The sequence below is a fragment of the Camponotus vicinus genome, unplaced genomic scaffold (assembly GCF_025532165.1).
Source record: "Camponotus vicinus isolate PSW18456_S1 unplaced genomic scaffold, iyCamVici1.0 SCAF_3, whole genome shotgun sequence".
In the NCBI taxonomy this organism is placed as follows: Eukaryota; Metazoa; Arthropoda; class Insecta; order Hymenoptera; family Formicidae; genus Camponotus; species Camponotus vicinus.
Genome location: NW_028141967.1, coordinates 21,151,952 through 21,171,765, shown reverse-complemented (window position 1 = coordinate 21,171,765; position 19,814 = coordinate 21,151,952). Strand labels below are relative to the sequence as shown.

Below are 19,814 nucleotides of genomic sequence, written 5' to 3'. Positions count from 1 at the left end.
AACGCTAACATGAGCGAGTTGTAATCGTGGATGTCGCGGTGGAAGGAACTCGGTTGGAGAAGGGGAATCGTCGAGACATCGAGATGGTGTCGCTACCTTCGTTCGTGGAGCGAACTTTGCGCCGCGAATAATTGAATGGCCGCGTTTGCGGCGTCGTGTTATCCTTATTTTACTTACTTCCAATCGCGTTGGCGTGGATATAATGATCGCAACGTGTTTCCGCCGATGCTCTCGTCATCTTTCTCTACGTCCAGCGTACCTTGATCGGCAACTATTCGCTGTCGCGTACGGTCTTAACCTCACTCCGAAGATATAAACTGCGACTCCCTTGTGTGCCTCTTCCTGAAATTCAAAAAAATAATCAATATCCTTCGAATACATTGTACTAACGGATTCCAGAATTACCTTCGTAAAGCTTAGCAGCATACCTGATGCGAGAGATATTTTTACGAATCATGTTGCACGCGATAAAATCGCACGATAACGGCGGTAAAGATGGGACATACTGAATAAGATATGAGGAACGAGGAATAAATATAACGATTCGTTCGTAATAAACGTATCGATGTATAGGAATTAGGAATCGAACCGCTACAACTTCAATTGGTTCAATTATGGATAAGGAAAAAAAACCGTTAATTTACATGTCAATAATCGCATTTACATTTTCATAAATAAAGAAATCTATCTTTCTATAATATAAAAAAATAACTTGTTACAATATTATTATACTAAATAAGAAACGTAATTAAATTAAACAGAAAATTGAACGCGTTAGATGTTACTTATCTATTCTCTCTTCTCGACAATATTATATCATAATAGCAAGAAAATACCACAATACGTACAATAACGCTGACAAAATATGAACGCATCGATATTATAGACGATAACGCGAAATGCAAATTTATTCCTCGTTTCTTACGTCTCCTGTTTTTCACCTCGATTCTCGAGAGGGCTCGATTTCCTTCATGGACGCGAGCGGCGAGACGGCGAGACGGCGCGCGCGCGCGCGATAGCGACGCGACGGGCGCGCCATCTGTAAACGAGCGGGAAAGAAAAGCGTTTGAAGGCCGCCGGCCCGCCGGCCGGGCCGAGTCGCTCGGGTCTCGGGCGAATCAGTGCGCGTTTCCCTCTGCCATTTGCGCGTCGGTACGCGGCAGCGGTGTTACCGGAATCTCCGACGTGTGCTTACCGGTGCGTAGAAGACGCGTAACCGCCGTGTCGATTGAGGTGTGCTTTTTACGGGTTCGGTGCTGTTTGTGCGTGGATTTCTCACGATCGAATCGATCGATATGGCGGACACGGAGCCTAAGTGAGTATATACATGCGTCCCCCGGTGCATAAATACGCGGTATCGATTCGTCGGCGAGGAAAAAATCGCGCGACCGCGCGCGGATGGCGTCGGTTCCCTTTGGTGGCGCGCGCGAGATCACGTTTTCGCGATCGGACGATCCATTTTCCCGATCCGGGATCGTCATCGTCGCAATCATAATCATCGTCGTCGTCGTCGTCGTTGCTTTCTCTCGTTGCCCTTGCTCGTTCGCTTTCAAATTATCATCGAGATACTCGCGGTCCGCCGCGAGAAAGGTTGGCGATCACGAGGAGAGAAGGAAGGGGCGACGTGGGGCTCGCGGCGGGAGGAGGAAGACCGAGCGCGTTGCCCCTCTCTCTCTCTCTCTCCACAATATCTCGCCGCGACGATATTCTCAGGCCGATTCGCGCTACGCTTAACGATCGCTGGAAATTACCTGCCCTCGACGTCGCGCGCGCGACGCGTGCTCTACTTGCGGCGATTTCATGGCGGCTTCATCGTCATCCCCGCGCCGATCCTCTCTCCCTATCTCTCTCTCTCTCTCTACTCCCCTTCCCCCCTTCCCCCTCGCGTCCGCCCGCCCTCACACGATCGAAGACGAGCGCATCGTCGCCGATCGGCGGCGGTGGCGACCTCGTATTCCTTTTGTCTCTCGCGCTCGACCACTTCGCTCGTTTGTTTACGTCGCCTATGTAGATGACATATGTGCGCGCGCGCGCACATGATAATGCATACAAACAAATCGCGTATGTGTGTACGTAACGCGCGACACATGCGTGCGGTTTTCCGCGGGAACCACCCTCGTCGAGAGGACGAATACACGAGGACGACCCCGCGGTTTCGAAACAATATTTTTTTTTTTCTTTCACGTGACTTTCTCGCTCGCTCTCGACGTAATCGGGAGAAATCGTCATCGTGTAGCTGCCGGTCCTTTCTCCGTCACGCCATCAACTTGAAAGCAGTCGACGACGTATCGATCTGTCGGCTCGCGTCGATTAGACGTTCCCGAAGATGACGAAGGACGGTGGTTTATCAAGCGCGATATTTCCCGCGAAAATCCTCCGCCGAGCCAAGTACGCGCGGTTTAATCGGCGACTCCGGAAACTTTGATCTTGACGTAAAAACGCGCGAAAAGGGAAGGGAGATTTATATATTTATATTCATTCCTCAATCAATTATATACCGGTTCCTCAATGCTGCTTTCAAGACGAATAATAGCGGTTAGGGATAACGGCATCCTTTACGTTTCTACGCACGCGTAAAGAGACCGATGTTGAAAGAGGGAACGTATAAAGAGAACGCGTGTATATCTCACACGTTATGTATTACATATCGTGCATGTACGACACACGCGCACACGATTCGCCACGCTGAGCCTTCGTGTGTTTGTGGCGAGTTTGTGATGGTAGTGGTAATGGTAGTGATGTAGTAGTAGTAGTAGTAGTGTAGTAGGAATAGTAATGGCGGTGGTTGTTTGACGGCCTGCGAGAGACGCAAAGGGGAAAGAGGAGGGAGGATAATATTAACCTCACTAGGTGCCGCCACAGTTGGCGGCGTCCCTATCTCTATTTCGCTTCGTTCGTCGCATCGTCCTTGTTGCGAGCCAGCAATGTGAAACGGCAGCAAATACCAAAGCAGAAGCGCGCCAGCAACGACCTGCAATTTTGAACGGGAAATGTATATCGCGCGGTTTCTTTGCGGTTTTTATCGCAACTCGGTCGTAGTATTATGCTATTATAAATAAAAATATATACAAAACAATATTCTAGTTATATTAACAGAATTAATATTCGATAATGCATTTCTCTAGCCAACAATTAATTTAATAATCGTTTACTCGTATAGTTAATTATTACTTATATATTTGTTGTAATACATTTCTTCTATACTGACTTAAATGTTACACTATACACACAATATAATATAAATAAAATAATTTATATCACTTTTATATCACTCTTTCTAATATAGAAGAAATGTATAACATTGTAGAAAAAGTGTATTATAATAAATATACAAGTAATAATTATATGAGTAAATGATTATTTAAATTAAATACAATGACAAAAGCAATTATTAAATTAATTGTTAGCTAGAGAAATACATTATCGAATATTAATTCTATTAATATAATTAGAATGTAGTTTTGCATGTACTTTTTTGTTACACAATATATTTAGTATATAGATACTAGTATATAGAACATACATTCTACTTACACTATTGCTTATTGTTTCCAGGGAGACCAAAGTCACTACCCCTCAGAAGAAGGTGGTTGAAGAAAAAGTAGCAGAAAAAGTAACAGAAAAAGTAACAGAAAAAGTAGCAGAAGAGGAAGTTGTAGATGAAGACTCAAAAGCATCTGAAAATGGGGATACAAAAGAAACCAAAGAGAATGGCTCGAGTGAGGAGAAAGAAGAGGTTGATGAAAAAGAAGCTGAATCTACGGAAAACGGAGATTCTACAGGTATGTATTATTACATTGTTGTTGTTAACTGAAGTTCAAAGAGACATCTGTAATAAATACATTCCTTTTTCTCTATTATTTAATTTTAGATGCTCCTGCCGACAGCTGTTGCGTAAAGAGGAAATCAACAGCTGGGGTTGATGCAGCAGAAGATGCACAGGACGGCGCGAGTCCCGAGAAAAAGTCGAGACTCGAGGAGAAGTGCGCCGAGGCCGAGAATAACGGCGATACAGAGGAGGCCACGGCCTAATATTCTCTTATGTTTATTATTGACAGACAGACCTAATCTATAGACGCAATTTTAACTACCGAGTGTGAAGCCAGGGCAGATCATCTGTGCATTTTCAGATAAAGAATGGCGAGCATATAAAAGCAAAAAGATACAGAAAAAGGAACATTTGACATTTATTGCATTAAAGACTTTCTGTGTTCAGGATGCTTGTGTGTCTCCCATAGTATTTCTTATAATAAATTGGCAACATTGAAACGAGACCGATATTTATAAAGAAATCATGGTTACGTGTGATTAATGTAAAACTTAAGCAAACCGTGTTCTCTCTGTACTGGCATCCACTGCATACATATTATATATTCACTTAGCGTTAGAATTTTAAAGTAAGGAAATATACCGATAATGTTTAGAAATAATATATTTCTAATTCTTCAAGAGAGACAAACGATAGTGCGGTGTCTGGAAAATGGGTACGTTGTGCAACATAATATTTCCACCTACTGCTAGTCCTCATTGTTTCCGACGCACAGATACATATTGTAGTTTATACATATAGACACACACACCTTGAACTATACATTGGAGATAGAATACGGATATTTTTCTGCGAATCAAAATACATTCCCGAAAATAGATTATGACTTGTAATGTTACGACTGTTCGCCGATAAGAAACTGTTAAGAGAGCGCCATTTCTATAACTGGCATTAAACGTACATATTTAAATATTTTATTTATGTAAACTGTAACTTTTACAAGAAGAAAAACTGGACCGTTTAGATTTTAGATAAACTATTAAATATTAAATTCTGCTAACACATGATGTGTTTATGCAGAAATAATTTTTTTTCTTTTTTTCAAGAAATCATTTTCAAAAATGAAATCTATAGGAATACTATATTTCTAAAACGTGTGTGGTCGTTTTTAAGAATTAAAATTTTTCTTACGAGGCGTGCAGTATACACATAATTTGTCTTTTACCTCGGTTCTCATTGTACCTATGTATGTAGAAACATTAATGAGTAATGAAAATTGATTTGAATTTTGATAATGACATGTTAGAAAATTATAGTTTGATAAAAATCGCAGTTGACACAAAGAAAAATCACAATCTGATTGACTTAATCCAGATTAGCTGCTATTGATCTGCATATTATATATTCGAAATTATTAGATGTTAGACAAGTTGTCATTTTCCTCTTTAGTTACGTTTATGAAATGTTATATTAGTTTACAAAAATTCCAATATTTTATTTATTGCAGGAATATCAGTCATATGACAATGATTTGTATAATTTTCAACACATTATTTTGCTTCGCATATAATAAATATAATTGTCAATCAGTGGAGGTAATAACATGTATATTTAAGATTTAAAATGGTAAAATGTGTTCAACAGCCAATACAAATAAAGATGGTTCTCTATATTGCATAAAACATTATTTCCTCCTCTACAATGGTAATTTTGACATATAATTTTTAAAAAATTTAATATTTTATATATAAGTTTGTGTTTTATCTACAATTTAGATATTTAATGAAATTTATGTATATAATAGGTGCTTTCAACATTCATGTTAAAGAAAGACAGAAGTGAGATTTATCTGAGTTTTGATGTAAATGGAAAGCACCTAATTTATTTTATATATATATATATGTATACACAAATATTACATATATATTTATGGATCATATAAAAAAAAGAAATATTTTAAATAAAACGCATTTATATATATATGATAGTAGGATATCATTCATATGTATAAATATTAATTTTGAACAATTTTGCATGATTGATTTAATGATACTCCGGTAAAATTTTTGGTAACAATTTTAAAACGACAATAGCAAGAGCCATCTATCATGCAAGTGAAAACTTAACATTGTAATAGTTTAGACGCTTGCACGGTATTGACATGCAGTTATATTTAATTATCTTTTATTTGAGTAATTTATAATATTCGTTTAATAAAATATATAAACTTTTTTACATTAAAAAACGCTACGTTTTAAACTTTTAAAAATGTTTCGGCCGTTTTTCTCTAAACCAGGTAAGGTTATGTTTATCACACTATTATATGTTTATTACAATTTCATCAAATTATATTCTGTTTTTATATAATGAAATATTAAAATATGCGAGGTATATCAGATCGAGGTAAATGAAAATTATATTTATATTGTCATTTCTAGCAGATGGTTTTGAAGATTTGTACTTGAGTCTAATCTATGTAGTTTAATATAAATACATTAGAAGATGTTTCATGTTCTGTAATTTATAAGTTGTAAAAAGGACATTATTTAATTAATTATTCATTTAACAATTTTATTAATTAGGAGAAAGCATGTGGCAGGAGGATAAGCCTGATATCGATGCCCATTCGTCAACACAATTTGTTTACAATGCGCACCACTCACTTGCACTTGACATGCAGCGTCAACGATTACCCATATTTAAAAATAAGAATCATATTATTTACTTATTGGAGAAATATCAGACCTTGGTCCTGGTAGGCGAAACAGGCTGCGGTAAAAGCACACAAGTGCCACAGGTGAGACTCGAATGTGTAATTTATATTTTTAAGATAACTCAGAATTTACAGTGCCGTACTTATTATATTCATGTGTCTTGATTTCTTTAAATATGAAAATTAATAAGTTTGCAAAATATCTTAAAAAAACAATATTAAAAACAATATTAAAAAAGAAAAGAAATACTGATGTTCCTTTGCTCAAATTGTAAAATTTTGTCATCTTGTTATTTATGTCTTTAAAAGATGCACAAATTATTGAAAAAAAATTATGTATTCAATTACATAATTTTCATGTTATATCATAGCTAAATATATATTTATATGATTTATCATATCTGTGATATTTGATAATGTATCACATGATACATTATCAGATATACAAATCACACTATAATCAAATATTCTGAAAATTGTTAAATTTATGACAAAACCGCATACATTGTTGAAGATTAACCAACATCAAGATAATCTATATTTATACCAGATATATACAAAAGAAGAATATCATCTACCATGTTGGCCTTAAACACCGAATAACGGTTTTTATTGTCATCGATTATTCACGCTGTGTGAAATAAAAATTCTTATCTTCGCCTCTCGTGGTTTACATTCAGTGCTAACGTGGCAAACATTATTAGCGGTAGAATTTTCCATTTGTATATACATATATACGACCTCCTGACATCTCAAAATGAAATTCAACACCGCGCAAATATAAATAGAATTTCCCGTACGAGGGTTCTGCGCGTGTACTAGGATTTAACTATAAAGAGAGCATTTAGCCGTGCGAAATAGCCTTCAGAGATTCGAAGAAAGTGCGCGAGGAGAGACGCTCTCCTTCTGTCATTCTTATCGCGTTCATCTGGGGCGGAGCTCCTTTCCCTGCGAGCGGGGAACATTTTAACACAGTTCGCGTCATAATGTTCGGTGGGTATGTCGAGTTCTCTTGGATTGCATTAGGAATAGTCGTGGGTCGATCTCTAATATTGATCTATTACAGAATGGAACGAAGCCTGTGATCGGTAGAGGTAACAACAGCAAGCCATCTCTCTCTCTCCCCCCTTCTCCTTCCTCTCTCTCTCGCTCCCCCCTCTCTCTCTCTCTCTCTCCTTCTTGCTGTCTCTCCTCTCCGTTAAGCGTGGCGCGACCGCGTGGCTCGACGATTATACGACGATCGACGACCTCTGAAAGAGAAAAAAAGAAAAGAAAAGAGTCAATGGCGGGATATACGCGCGTGTCCGACTGCTGTGTCCCTGGCTTTTGCACCGAATAGACCGAAAACATTAGCCGATGCGACGCCATAATCTGATCTATGAGGAGACTCGAAGTGAGGTATACTGATAACGGTCGCATTTAAGAAACGCAACGTATTACATATAAAGTATTCCAGAATATCGCACAGTAACGGACACGACGACAGCGAGATCCGGTGTGCAGTCCTCCTGCGGCAAAAGTGTATCCCCCGTTTTCGACGTCGAGCCGAGTGATATTTAACTTTTATCGCAAGTCAGTGTCAGTGTTTATTAGTGAACGTCGCATCGGCAAGTGAGTTTTTACGATGCGAGAGACGATCTTCTTCGAGCCATTAACGTTTAATTGCGTCGAGATGGAAATGTGACTCATCGAAAAATGTGGAGTGCATCCAAAGGCGAGAAAAGGACTTATCACAAGAATAATGCTCTGGCAATCGATCCGTGCCGAGGCGAAGAGAATGTGCATACTTTGACAAGATTTTCGTGAGACGTGTGCACGCATACACACGCATACACACACATACACACACATATATATATACACACACAAGCTGGATTCAGGGCATTACAACAATTAAAAAATAATAATCGATCGTGACAATAGAATATATATATACATATATACTAGCTTTTTTAACAAGCTCAAGAAATAATGATATAAAATAATTAAAATGAAATTAAGAATGAATATGCTAGTAAAGAACTAGTATGCTAATGGACTTGAATAAAAAAAGAAGAATATTAAGAGAAATAAAACTGACGAGTGACATAACGACGCAATTTCCGAAAATGTGGTTGCCAATGTTAATCAACAAGACATTCCTGGTGCTTCTGCTATTATTCTCAGTGTATTTTGTCGGGATGGATCTGCTGCTTTACTTCAGGGTGCAGAATTACGATGTGCGTCCGCGTGGAAACGACACGCGAATTTCGCCGTACCCTTCGCCAATTTTATGCGATGTGAATCCGATTTGCACGGTGACGGTGAAAGCTATGATGCTGGATCATCCTAATCATTATATCCTGAGTCCCTTGGCGAGCCTAGTGGATTACCTACTGGGCATCAGTCATCTCTGGACGTGGCTGACGCCGAACATCATCAGCGTGTCTCACGTGATAGTGGCCATAATCGGCGCCCGATACATCACACGGAATTCTCTCTCTCACAGACGAGTCGGTGCCGTTCTGTTTCAAATCAGAGCCTGGTTAGATAACCTGGACGGCCACGTGGCCAGAACAAGACTCAATATCGATGGCGAGAGATCGGATTTCGGTTCTATCGGTTACTTTGTGGACGGCGTTTGCGATGGCCTCGGCTGCATCGCTCTCGTAGTCGCGGTATTTCTATTTCTAAAACGCAATTCCAATCGCCGCGCTGGCTATGAACGACTACCCATTCGAACGTCATCAACGTCCAACAGTGCCGTTTCCTCCGTCCCGTTCTGGAAGTCGCCCTTGTACAATATGCTGATGGTGGGCCTGAACTTTTCCCTGACGAGTATCGCTTGGAATCGATACATATCCGTGTATCAGGATCTTCTAGAGACCGACAGTAGTATTCTTCCGATTACCCGCAAAGATCTCTACGATAGGCAAACCGTCGTCTTCAGGAGCCCCTCCTTCTGGACAGTCGCACTCGCCTGGAAGACTTTGAATTTCCACGCAATGATGGATTACTTGCTTCTGGCGATATTCATGGATCGTACCTGGGAATACGTTAGGCTCGCATGGTGGCAATTACCCTCCGTCCTGTTATTACTTGTTCTTATCAGCGAGTTTCATTATATTAATGCGTATGCATATGTGGAGGTATATGAACCGGTGAACGAGAGTCTGCGGTTCTTCTCCTTCTTCTCTGCGCTTCCTAGTCCATGACACTTTGCTTCTTGTTGTTGTGAACGTTCTGTACATCTATAATGATAATTATTCACTTGATGAGTTTGTTCTTAAACCGCGTTTTAAATATTTATTATTTTTTAAATTATAATTATGTGCTTATGTGTTTATTATATGAATTTTTTTTAATATAATCTTAAAACACACTGCTTTGAGGATAAAATTTCTTAATTAAGGAATATATGAGACTGTATTGTGCCGATTTTCAAATTAAATAAATTGTATTGTAAATTGTATTCTTCCGCGATAATGTTGCAAATATCCATGTCTTCGAAAACAAAATTTTGTAATTAAAAAATTGACACTAAGCGATTTTTAAGCGATGGTCAAGAACATTACATTAGTTATTTTAATTAAAAATAGACATCACATTACAGTATCAAATCACATTACATTAACAATAGTTTCAAATCGAAAAAATTATGCTCCAAAATATAGAAATTAAAGACTGGACAAATTCAAAAAATACTGTAGCTTGTCATCTTGTCTTTAAAAGAAAAGCTATGTGATACATATAAAAGTGAAAATTATAAGATTTTACATGTATATTTTCTTAATGTTATAATTTTGTTGGTTATTTTACTACTAAAATACATGTATTAGAAGAGAGACAATATAATATATATCATATAATTTATATATAAATATATTTAAATGTATATATATTAGTATATAAAAAGACATAAAATTACAAATTTTTCATATATATGTATATAATACATATGATATATATTATATTGTTATAAGTATGTATTCTGAAATTCTGCGCGCTATTTTCGTAAGTGATACTGAAGTTTTTATACGTATAGTTTTACTTAAACGCGCGTAAGATGAATAATTCTTCTATGCGAAAGCCAAAGTTCTCGTAAACACTTGAAAGTTTTTTTCCTTTTTTTTATCGTTACAAGACAATCGCGTTTGTATGTATATTTGAATAGGTCAGTTACTGATTGCAGTTATGCATTTTTATCTAATCCAGTGCCAAGAATGTTACCTAATTGCAGCACGAGTAAGCTGGACATATGCAAAAACTTGTTACGTGTACGAGAGGAAAAAAACTATAAGTTTCGCAATACTGCGACAATCAATGTCGATAGTTGCGTTCGAGATATAAGGTTTCTCGCGTTCGAATTTTATTATAACGCCCGATTCTTGTCTTGTATATTTTTATATAACAAAAATGTACAATAAGATGTTTTTATATAAACGATCTCTGAAGTACATGTGTTCATTCTGTATGTCTCTTCCGTCTAAAAATAAAAATCCCACGTTATAATAATGGATTTTCCAGAATTTTACACAAATGTATGTCTTCTATAATGTATATGTGCTCCTTTATATAATAATAGCAATTAATTTATTCGTACATAGATACATAATAATATGCATATGTATATCATTCATATTTTCATTAAATAATTCATATTATTCGATATATAATAAAATGTCTTGAAATAATATATCTTAAAATAATATATGTACATGTAAACTACATTTATTATTCCTCCAGTATCTTCTTGAAGCAGGATGGTGCGCGGATGGAAAAAAGATCGGCATCACGGAACCCAGAAGAGTCGCAGCAACCTCTCTAGCGAATCGCGTGGCTGACGAACACAATTGCATACTAGGGACCACCGTCGGTTATTGCATACGGTTCGATGATTATACTGATGAGACGACCAAGATTAAGGTGCAATATCATAAGACACACATAATGCAAATATAATATTTATTCGGAAAAATAGTTTTAATTCATTGCAAAAGAATAGTTCTCTCTCTCATCTTCTTGCATTTCATGTATAATTTATATTATAAATTAGAATATCAATGTTTATCTTACAGTTAATACATTTATAAGTACATACATTATTATATTTTTATATGAAAATATTATAACATATAAATTATTTTTATAGTATATGACAGAGGGTATTCTTCTAAGAGAATTAATGAGCGATCCATTATTGACAAGCTACTCGGTCATTATATTAGACGAAGTGCACGAGAGAACGCTCCTAACTGATATTATAATGGGATTGCTGAAAAAAATAATCAGGGTAATTCACTAAAGCTATTTATTGAGAGACATAAGTTTCCTCGCGCGAAACTTGATAAATGCAAATTAATCGTTACAGAAACGGAAGAGTCTGAGAATTATCGTCTCATCGGCGACGGTTGATGCGGAGGAACTTCGAGACTTCTTTAATGTAAATACGACCAAAGATTCGAGCAAAGATAACGCTATTATAATGAGCGTCGAAGGACGATTATATCCGATAGATGTCTTTTTTCTAAAAGGTATACATATAGAACGTCATTCGCGACTAATTCATCGTTATGACTCTTCTATTATTTAATTAAGGCTGTGTCGCGTTACAGAGCCAGTGGCAAATTACGTTAACGGCGTAGTAGACACCGTTCTAAAAATACATGAAACAGAGGAATCGGGAGATATCCTGGCGTTTCTCACGGGACTCGATGAAGTCGATCAAGCCGTTTCTCTCTTGTCGGAACATGCGAAGCTTATAAAAGACGGCAAACGTAAGTGGATGATTCAACAGTTTTTAAAACTAGTGAATTTATCTTTATCAACAATATTTAACAGTAATTATTTATGCTACTTTAACGTTCTCCATTATTCTGAAGACGACAATGAAATGATTCGAAATTTGTATGGTTATTCGACATCTTGTTAGAAAAAAAAGAAAATTTTAATATATTAATGACTTTTTATAAAATTAATAGTCTATTTTCTTTCTGAAACGAATGAATATATATTATTTTCCAGAGAAACTGCTTCCGTTGCCGATGTACGGATCGCTTCCAAACGCGGAACAGCTAAAGGTGTTTTGGAGAGCCGCTAAAGACACTCGCAAAGTTATCGTAGCGACTAACATTGCGGAAACATCTATCACTATTCCAAATATCGTTTATGGTATATACACCTTTTTTTCTCTAGATAATAACGACGTTCCTAACTCGATAATATAACTGTAAAGTAACCGACTTTAATGCGCAGTAATTGATTGCGGTTTCGTCAAGATACCCTGGTTCGAAGCAGAAACGCAAACGAACAGTCTTGTTATCGTACCCGTATCGAAGGCTTCCGCTGACCAACGAGCTGGCCGTGCTGGTCGCATTCGTACAGGAAAAGCATTTAGGTAGAGCAAGAAAGCAAGCGAATACTTGCATGAGTTTCATACATTTTAAGTAATTCAGATATGATATCATTTTATCATTATTAAACTTATGACTATAGAGGCTATAAAAAAATATGTTACAATTTTATAATAGATTATATACAGAAGAGGCTTACGCTGAATTATTCGAGGCTACTCCACCGGAAATGCAACGATCAGATTTAGCGCCGGCAATTCTGCAACTAAAAGCACTGGGTATTGATAACGTGTTGCGGTTCAATTTTCCGTCTGCGCCGCCAAGCAAGAATTTAGTCACGGGATTAGAATTGCTTTACGCACTAGGTGCAATCGACAATAACGGCGATTTGACGACACCGTTAGGTTTGACGATGGCGGAGATGCCATTGGAGCCGGTGCTGGCGAAATCTTTAATCGCATCCGGTAAAAGCAGTTATATTAATTTTTTAAATAATTATATTAAGTTTCTAGATGATATATTAAGTTTCTAATGCATTAAAATATAATGTAGATGAGGATAAAAAAATTTATTATAAATATATAAAATCGAGTAAAATCAAAATTCTTTTTTCAATCTTTAAAATATATAGGTGTATAAAATTATAATTAATATAATAAAGTTATTTTAATAATAAATTTTTCGTTATTTATAGGTGAAATGGGATGTTCTGTCGAGATCACAACGATATTAGCCACGCTGCAAGTTCAGAATATTTTTATACAACCTGGTGGAGGACAAGCAGCTCTGAAAGCGAGAATAGCACATCGCAAGTTTGAGGTGGAAGAGGGAGATCTTCTTACTTTATTAAATGTCTATACAGCTTATGAGCAGAATAAAACGCCTGCCTGGTGTCAGAAACATTTTCTCAATCACAAAGCTTTGCGGAGAGCCACAGAGATTCGCACACAGATGCATAAGATGTTGAAACGTTTGGACATTTCATTGACTTCCTGCAGTGGTATAATTTAAATTTAATTAAGAATATAATCTCTCTATTAAATTTTGATTGAAAATATAACAATTATCGATTTTTTTAGGAAATGTTCAACAAATTCTAAAGTGTCTGACAGCTGGTCTCTTCCCTAAAGCAGCATATTTACACTATACGGGTGTGTACAGAACAGTTCGAGGTAACAAGGATTTATATATTCATCCAAATAGCTGCTTATATACTTTGCAACAACCGCAATGGTAAATATAAGAAATTCTTTGCTTATTTCTATTAGAATTTTGTTATTTTACTCAATTTTTATCTTATTCTAGGTTACTATTTTGTGAAATTTTGCAAACGAATAAAACCTATATGAAAGATCTGACTGTTATTCAACCAGAAATGTTATTGGAAGCAGCGCCACATTTTTATGAAAGTACATTTATCGAATCTGTTTAGAATATGATGAAAGCTAACAAGCAGATTTTGTACATAAGTGAAAGTATTATCGAATATGATATATAAAAGTTGTCTATTTATTTGTAACAAATGTAAAAACAAAATGTGATATATATTAAAAGAATATATCAGTATTTTTTCAAAATTCACAGTTGCATTTAGTTGCCATAAAATGGGTAAAATATATTTCTGAAATATATTCTATTGAATATAAATGTATAGACTATGATTGTCAAGCGAATCTGAAAAATAAGTACAGAAACTTCTGCATCGATAACCTCGCAATACTGGATCAGGTCCGATCAGGATTGTCCAATTATAGTTGTACGAGAGTACGAGGTTGCCGCCACAGACTTCCAGACGGAGCATGAACTGCCATCTTAGGCAAGGGGGGTAGGTCGAGAAGCAAAGGGGGAACTGTGGTGAAAGTGGGGAGGAGTCAGTGTATTTCGGTTTATTTCGGTTCTTTTCGGATATATTCGGTAGAGTTGATGCGCAGAGCGTCTTTGTCTCTCTTTCGTCTAATGACCGAATGTATCCGAGGGGAGCCGAGGTGAGCCGAGGTGCATTGGTTTCCCCTTTACCGCTGCCCGTACCTTCCCCTCGGGAAAATGCTCCGTCTGGAAGTCTGTGGTTGCCGCCAGCTGCGCTGCAATTTCCGCACAGCTGTTAGATTTCTAGATTTCCTGTCAGAGAGAAGACTGAGAGGTGTCATGGCATGCTTTTAGGTGATCCCTGAAAGCGGTACTCCCTCTATGGACATTGAAAACGTGGACATGAACTACAAAGCCAATGTCCATGAATATTCTCAGAGGGTAATATATAATGTGCACAATTTCTGGTTTTGTTCCGTGCTATGTGCACGAAATACCGGTAGCACCAGTGCTGTATAACAAGATACTTATGTATGTAAATTGATAGTAAATAAATTATTCAATCGCGAAAGATACTGTAATATTCAAAGATGAAATAAATATTCTTCTATATTCATTGTCATATTTATATCTTTTTATTTACAAAACACAAAATGCCTGCTGTGGGATAAAAACATTTTTAACCGTATTTCTATAAATCTTCTTAATTAGCAGTAAACTGATCTTTAATATTTATCAATCATTTTTTTAATTATTTAAAAATTTAATTATTAATACATGTATAGAATTTGTCAAATTAATCACTGAAGTTTTTATAATTAAGACTCGAAAAATATAGATATTGCAAAATATTTTAAGTCTCTTCCTTTATATAAAATATAAAGAATTCATATGTTCCATTTTAATATAGCTAACATTATTTTTATATATTTTTATTATAATTTTTATTATAATTTTCATACCAACATAATATTTTTATGCTTAATATAATATTTTTATGCATAATATTTTTATGCTAAATACATATTACAAAATATATGACAAAATATAATACAAATTTAATATAAAATATAATTCGAAATTTAATACAAAATAATTTATTACATGGAATAATTTATTACACGAAAATGTCCAAAATATACGTATAATATAAAATTTACTAAAAATTTTTACATAGTCCAGACAAGACTGATCAGCGAAGATTAATTACGCAACATTTATTATTAATAATAGATATGCAATAATAAAATTTAACAAGTTTTATATAACGTAAATAATCGTGATCAAAAGAGTCATTAATAAAATTATTGATCGTTTCTTCGATTGTAAAAGAAAGTATTTGCATTATTGGCGCATTTTGTATAGATTATCAAAGGAAATATTCAAAATGAAAAGATAGAATAAACTTCGAAATCAACAATTAAATTACTAAATAAATCGCGATTTAAAATTCGCGAGAAAACGCGACGAATAAATAAATCAACAATAATCGGAATATTCGCGATTGCGAGATACGCATAATTTTTATAATATGATAATCGAAACCATCAATAGACACGCGTGCGATATAATTATTATCATACAAATGATGACAGACGAAGATATTTTGGCAAACATTTGTGATCCGTATTGTTTATGAACATAAAATTCACTGTCCGATTTATTTGTGATTAATACGCGACTTTATATTCAATTTCACGATTGAGAATAAAATACATATCCTATTTCGCGCATGATTAGCTGAATAAAATGAAATGAGCTTTATAAGCTTTAAAATATAATTAAAAATCGCGTTGTGGCCACGTATAATAGAAAATAACAGAACGAATGATTTTCAAAGTCCCTCTAATAATCGATGTAATTGTAGAGTTTAATAAGATTTAAATAATGTAAAGAATCAAGTTTAAAACAGTCATTAATAAAGTTATCGATCGTCTTTTAAATTATAGAAGAAAATATTTGCACTACCAGCATTTTGCACGAACTATTAAAAACAATATTCAAAGACGTGGAAAGATAAATAAAGCTTTAATGTATAAATCAACGATTAAATTATAAGATAAATCGCGATTTAAAATTCCCGAGAAAACGCGACGAATAAATAAATCGATAATATTCGGAATATCCGATTGTGATATGTATACCTTTTATAATATAATAATCGAAGCGCCTCAATAGACATTATAATCGCGCGCGATATAGTTATCACATAAATGCGAAGATATTTTGACAGACAATTTGATGTCTGTAATATTAACGAATACAGTACCCACTGTCCGAGTCAATTGCGAATCTTTATAAGATAAATCGCGACTCGAATTCACGGGAAAATGCGACGAATAAATAAGTCCATAATATGCGGAATATTTGATCGCGATACGTATAATTTTTATAATATAATAATCGAAGCTCTCAATAGACACGAGCGCGATATAATTATTATCACGTAAGTATAGAAAATCAAAAATATTTCGGCAATCATTTGAAATCTGTAATGTTTGCGAATATACAATTCACCGATCGATTTACTTGCGAATTTTTATAAGATAAATCGCGATTTAAAATTCGCGATAAAACGCGACGAATAAATAAATCGATAATATTCAAAATATTCAATTGCAGATACGCGAATGATATATCAGTAATATCCGATAAAAAGAGGAGCGATCTTAAAAATAGAGAACGATTAACATCTTGTGTCTACATCAGATTTCGCAAGATCAATCCGCGAAGAAAAGTTAAGTGATCCATTAAACGTCGGGAACTTGACTGTAGGAGGGAACGAATCCTGGATCTTCCGGACTATTCCCGATAACAATGATTTCAGTAATAAATCAACGACAATTATCCCTCGTCCATTATCTTCAATTCACGAAATTGATATGTACATCAAAAAATATATTCTTCCATTATTAAGAAATATATTTCTTTATTAAAAATTAAATGGATATAACGACCTTTTTTATTGAAATGTTATTACGAACGATTATATTTATAAATAATAAAATACATGCATTATTGGAGTTTGTGTTAAATGTGCGAACACATAATTTGGGGTACCGTTCGCGCGCGCGAGACGAATCGAATCCGATATCAGCAAGATTTAAAAAATTTCAATTCGAACAGTGTGCAAAATAAAATAAATCAAATAATTTTAAACAATTAATTCTGAATTAATTCTCTAGATTCTTATTCTTATAACGGTTAAATTAATAATTTTTTTTTTTTAATCAATATCTTACTGATATAAGAGTACCCATTCGATTCGTCTCTAAATTTTTAAAAGTATTCGCACATTTTATGTAACATTCATGTATAATTTCGCGTATATATAATATATAACATTATTAAAAATTATAAAAATATTTTGGATACGTGAATTTGTGCATGTATTTTATTATACATATATATAAAATGGTATATACCTAAAAACTAATATTTCAAAATGGCGATGGATGTCCAATATCTGCAAATAGTTTCTTAAAAGAAACTAAAAATTAATGTTAATATCCCCAGCACCTAGAAATAATTTTTCAAAAGAGACAAATTATATTAATTAAAAATATATTCGTTCGTAATCATTTTTATCAAAAAATTTATACAAATTAATTACAATATGAAATTACTTGAAAAACTAAAATTTATACACAACGCTATATCCATATTTAATCTACTATTAAATCTTTCTGGCATTATATATATAGACAATAATAATACCAATCCTAGTAATGATAGAACATTTTTAACGAAGAAAAGAAGAGATACATTTCTCTCATCTAAATATATATTATTTAAATTAATTCGAAGTTAAAGAAGCGTATCGTCGTTGAATTACTACCGAAATCATTGCTTTCGGAAATTGCCAGGAAAACCTGAGATTAGTTCCTTCAATCTTACAATAAAAATTCCCAATTTTTAACAGGGCACCGAACTAGACGTCGCGAATGGATCTCACAAGAACCGGTGAGAAATAATTCTCCATGATGAAAATCGTTTTGACTCCTTGGCGGTACGAGCCACGCAACTTTCATTAAAGTTTATTTAACGGAAGGAACAATGATAACTCTTTTATTAAAACGACAATTTCGTCTAAGAACGCGAAAAAGAACGCGAGAAAAACACGGTGTTTTCGCAACGGTAATTTATTAATTTATTTATGAATATTTTCCGATACGAAAAAAATACTTCGTAAATACAAATATAACTGAAAAAATAAATTATTAAATTCGTAATAATTAACTCGCGATTCTATAATATCGAAGGTGACCGTTAAATTTTGTGAAGTTAATATTTAATTGTTGACTTATCACGAATCTTATCGAATCTTCACTCTCTTATTCGATATTTCTTTATATTTAATTAGCAATATTTAGGAATATTATCTGACGAGAGGGATAGCGATAAAATTCTTCTGTTAAAATGATAATCTTGTATAAGGACGCGAAGTGAACGCGGAAAGAACACGGTATTTTCGCAATCATAATTTAATAATTTATTTTAAGAATATTCAGTTCCGCGCGATATGGAATTCATAAATAAATAAAGCTAACGGAAAGCATATCATTAAATTTATAATAATTGACTCGCGATTCTGTAACGAAGGCGTCCGTCAAATTTTATAATGCTTATATTTAATCATTAATTTAGCATCGAATTTTTACATTTTATATAAAAATTTTTCGAATTTATTAATGACTCTTTGACATAAAAATACAAACAGTTACTCTTTTATGAATATTCCAAAAATATATACTACAGAAACAAATACTTTAATTTAATGAATTATTATTATGTAATCATTATACGTATACTTTCGATAATTTTTCGTGTAATTTACATAAGAATTTACAATCGTAAATACAATTTCATATAATATAATTATAGTCATAATTGTATTGTATTTTAAAATATCAATGTTAGATTATAATTAAAATACAATTATAACTATTTATAATTTACAATTTACAATTTACAAATTTATGATGCTATCAATATCAAATAATAATATTCCATTTATTCAAATATTTAATAACATCGATATAATAATTTGATATTGATAGTATTAACATTTGGATTTAATATTATATTTGATTTAATACACATATATTTTTAAGTTTTAAAATAAAATATAACATGTTAAGATTTCTTAAACGTTAATAATTATGCAATTTCTTTAATATTTCTAAAGATAATT

The 19,814-nt window shown here is 34.3% G+C and overlaps 3 protein-coding genes and 1 long non-coding RNA gene across 8 annotated transcripts in view; 2 read left to right on the top strand and 2 right to left on the bottom strand.

Moving 5' to 3' along the window:
• Window positions 1–612, bottom strand: part of Pka-c1 (Protein kinase, cAMP-dependent, catalytic subunit 1) — a 63,759-nt gene extending 63,147 nt beyond the window's left edge. For all 3 annotated transcript variants that reach the window (XR_014437816.1, XR_014437817.1, XR_014437818.1), the window contains exons 1-2: window positions 406–612; window positions 178–342 (exon numbers count right to left, since the gene is read on the bottom strand). The gene's annotated coding sequence lies outside the window, so the exon portion shown is untranslated. The remainder of the gene's footprint in view (window positions 1–177; window positions 343–405) is intronic.
• Window positions 613–1,100: 488 nt separating this feature from the next.
• LOC145968661 (uncharacterized) lies at window positions 1,101–5,441 on the top strand. The gene is made up of 3 exons (XM_083094313.1): window positions 1,101–1,315; window positions 3,556–3,782; window positions 3,872–5,441. Exons 1-3 carry the CDS (start codon window positions 1,296–1,298, stop codon window positions 4,030–4,032), a joined length of 408 nt encoding a protein of 135 aa, XP_082950439.1. The 5' UTR covers window positions 1,101–1,295; the 3' UTR covers window positions 4,033–5,441.
• A 445-nt stretch (window positions 5,442–5,886) lies between these two features.
• On the top strand, window positions 5,887–14,475 carry LOC145968659 (putative ATP-dependent RNA helicase DHX35). Its single transcript, XM_083094311.1, has 12 exons — window positions 5,887–6,065; window positions 6,352–6,566; window positions 11,208–11,387; window positions 11,614–11,754; window positions 11,833–11,995; window positions 12,077–12,238; window positions 12,486–12,632; window positions 12,717–12,858; window positions 12,992–13,278; window positions 13,509–13,814; window positions 13,894–14,047; window positions 14,120–14,475. The coding sequence occupies exons 1-12, from the start codon at window positions 6,038–6,040 to the stop codon at window positions 14,244–14,246; spliced, it is 2,052 nt and encodes a 683-aa protein (XP_082950437.1). The 5' UTR covers window positions 5,887–6,037; the 3' UTR covers window positions 14,247–14,475.
• On the bottom strand, window positions 13,368–14,927 carry LOC145968662 (uncharacterized). 3 transcript variants are annotated; one of them, XR_014437821.1, is made up of 3 exons: window positions 14,843–14,927; window positions 14,525–14,663; window positions 13,368–13,806 (listed from the first exon to the last, which is right to left on the bottom strand). It is a non-coding gene; the product is annotated as an uncharacterized LOC145968662 (long non-coding RNA). The 3 variants fall into 3 exon arrangements; XR_014437820.1 differs by having other exon boundaries at window positions 14,831–14,922; XR_014437819.1 differs by having other exon boundaries at window positions 14,525–14,922.
• Between the last annotated feature and the right edge of the window lie 4,887 nt (window positions 14,928–19,814).

What these genes read in the sequence shown, in the direction of transcription:
- LOC145968661 (XM_083094313.1), top strand. Translation starts at nt 1,296, where the DNA reads ATGGCGGACACGGAGCCTAA. An exon ending in ATGGCGGACACGGAGCCTAA is followed by an intron (nt 1,316 to 3,555) that starts GTGAGTATATAC and finishes TATTGTTTCCAG; the next exon opens with GGAGACCAAAGTCACTACCC. An exon ending in GGAAAACGGAGATTCTACAG is followed by an intron (nt 3,783 to 3,871) that starts GTATGTATTATT and finishes ATTTAATTTTAG; the next exon opens with ATGCTCCTGCCGACAGCTGT.
- LOC145968659 (XM_083094311.1), top strand. Translation starts at nt 6,038, where the DNA reads ATGTTTCGGCCGTTTTTCTCTAAACCAG. An exon ending in AAAGCACACAAGTGCCACAG is followed by an intron (nt 6,567 to 11,207) that starts GTGAGACTCGAA and finishes TTATTCCTCCAG; the next exon opens with TATCTTCTTGAAGCAGGATG. An exon ending in TGCTGAAAAAAATAATCAGG is followed by an intron (nt 11,755 to 11,832) that starts GTAATTCACTAA and finishes TAATCGTTACAG; the next exon opens with AAACGGAAGAGTCTGAGAAT.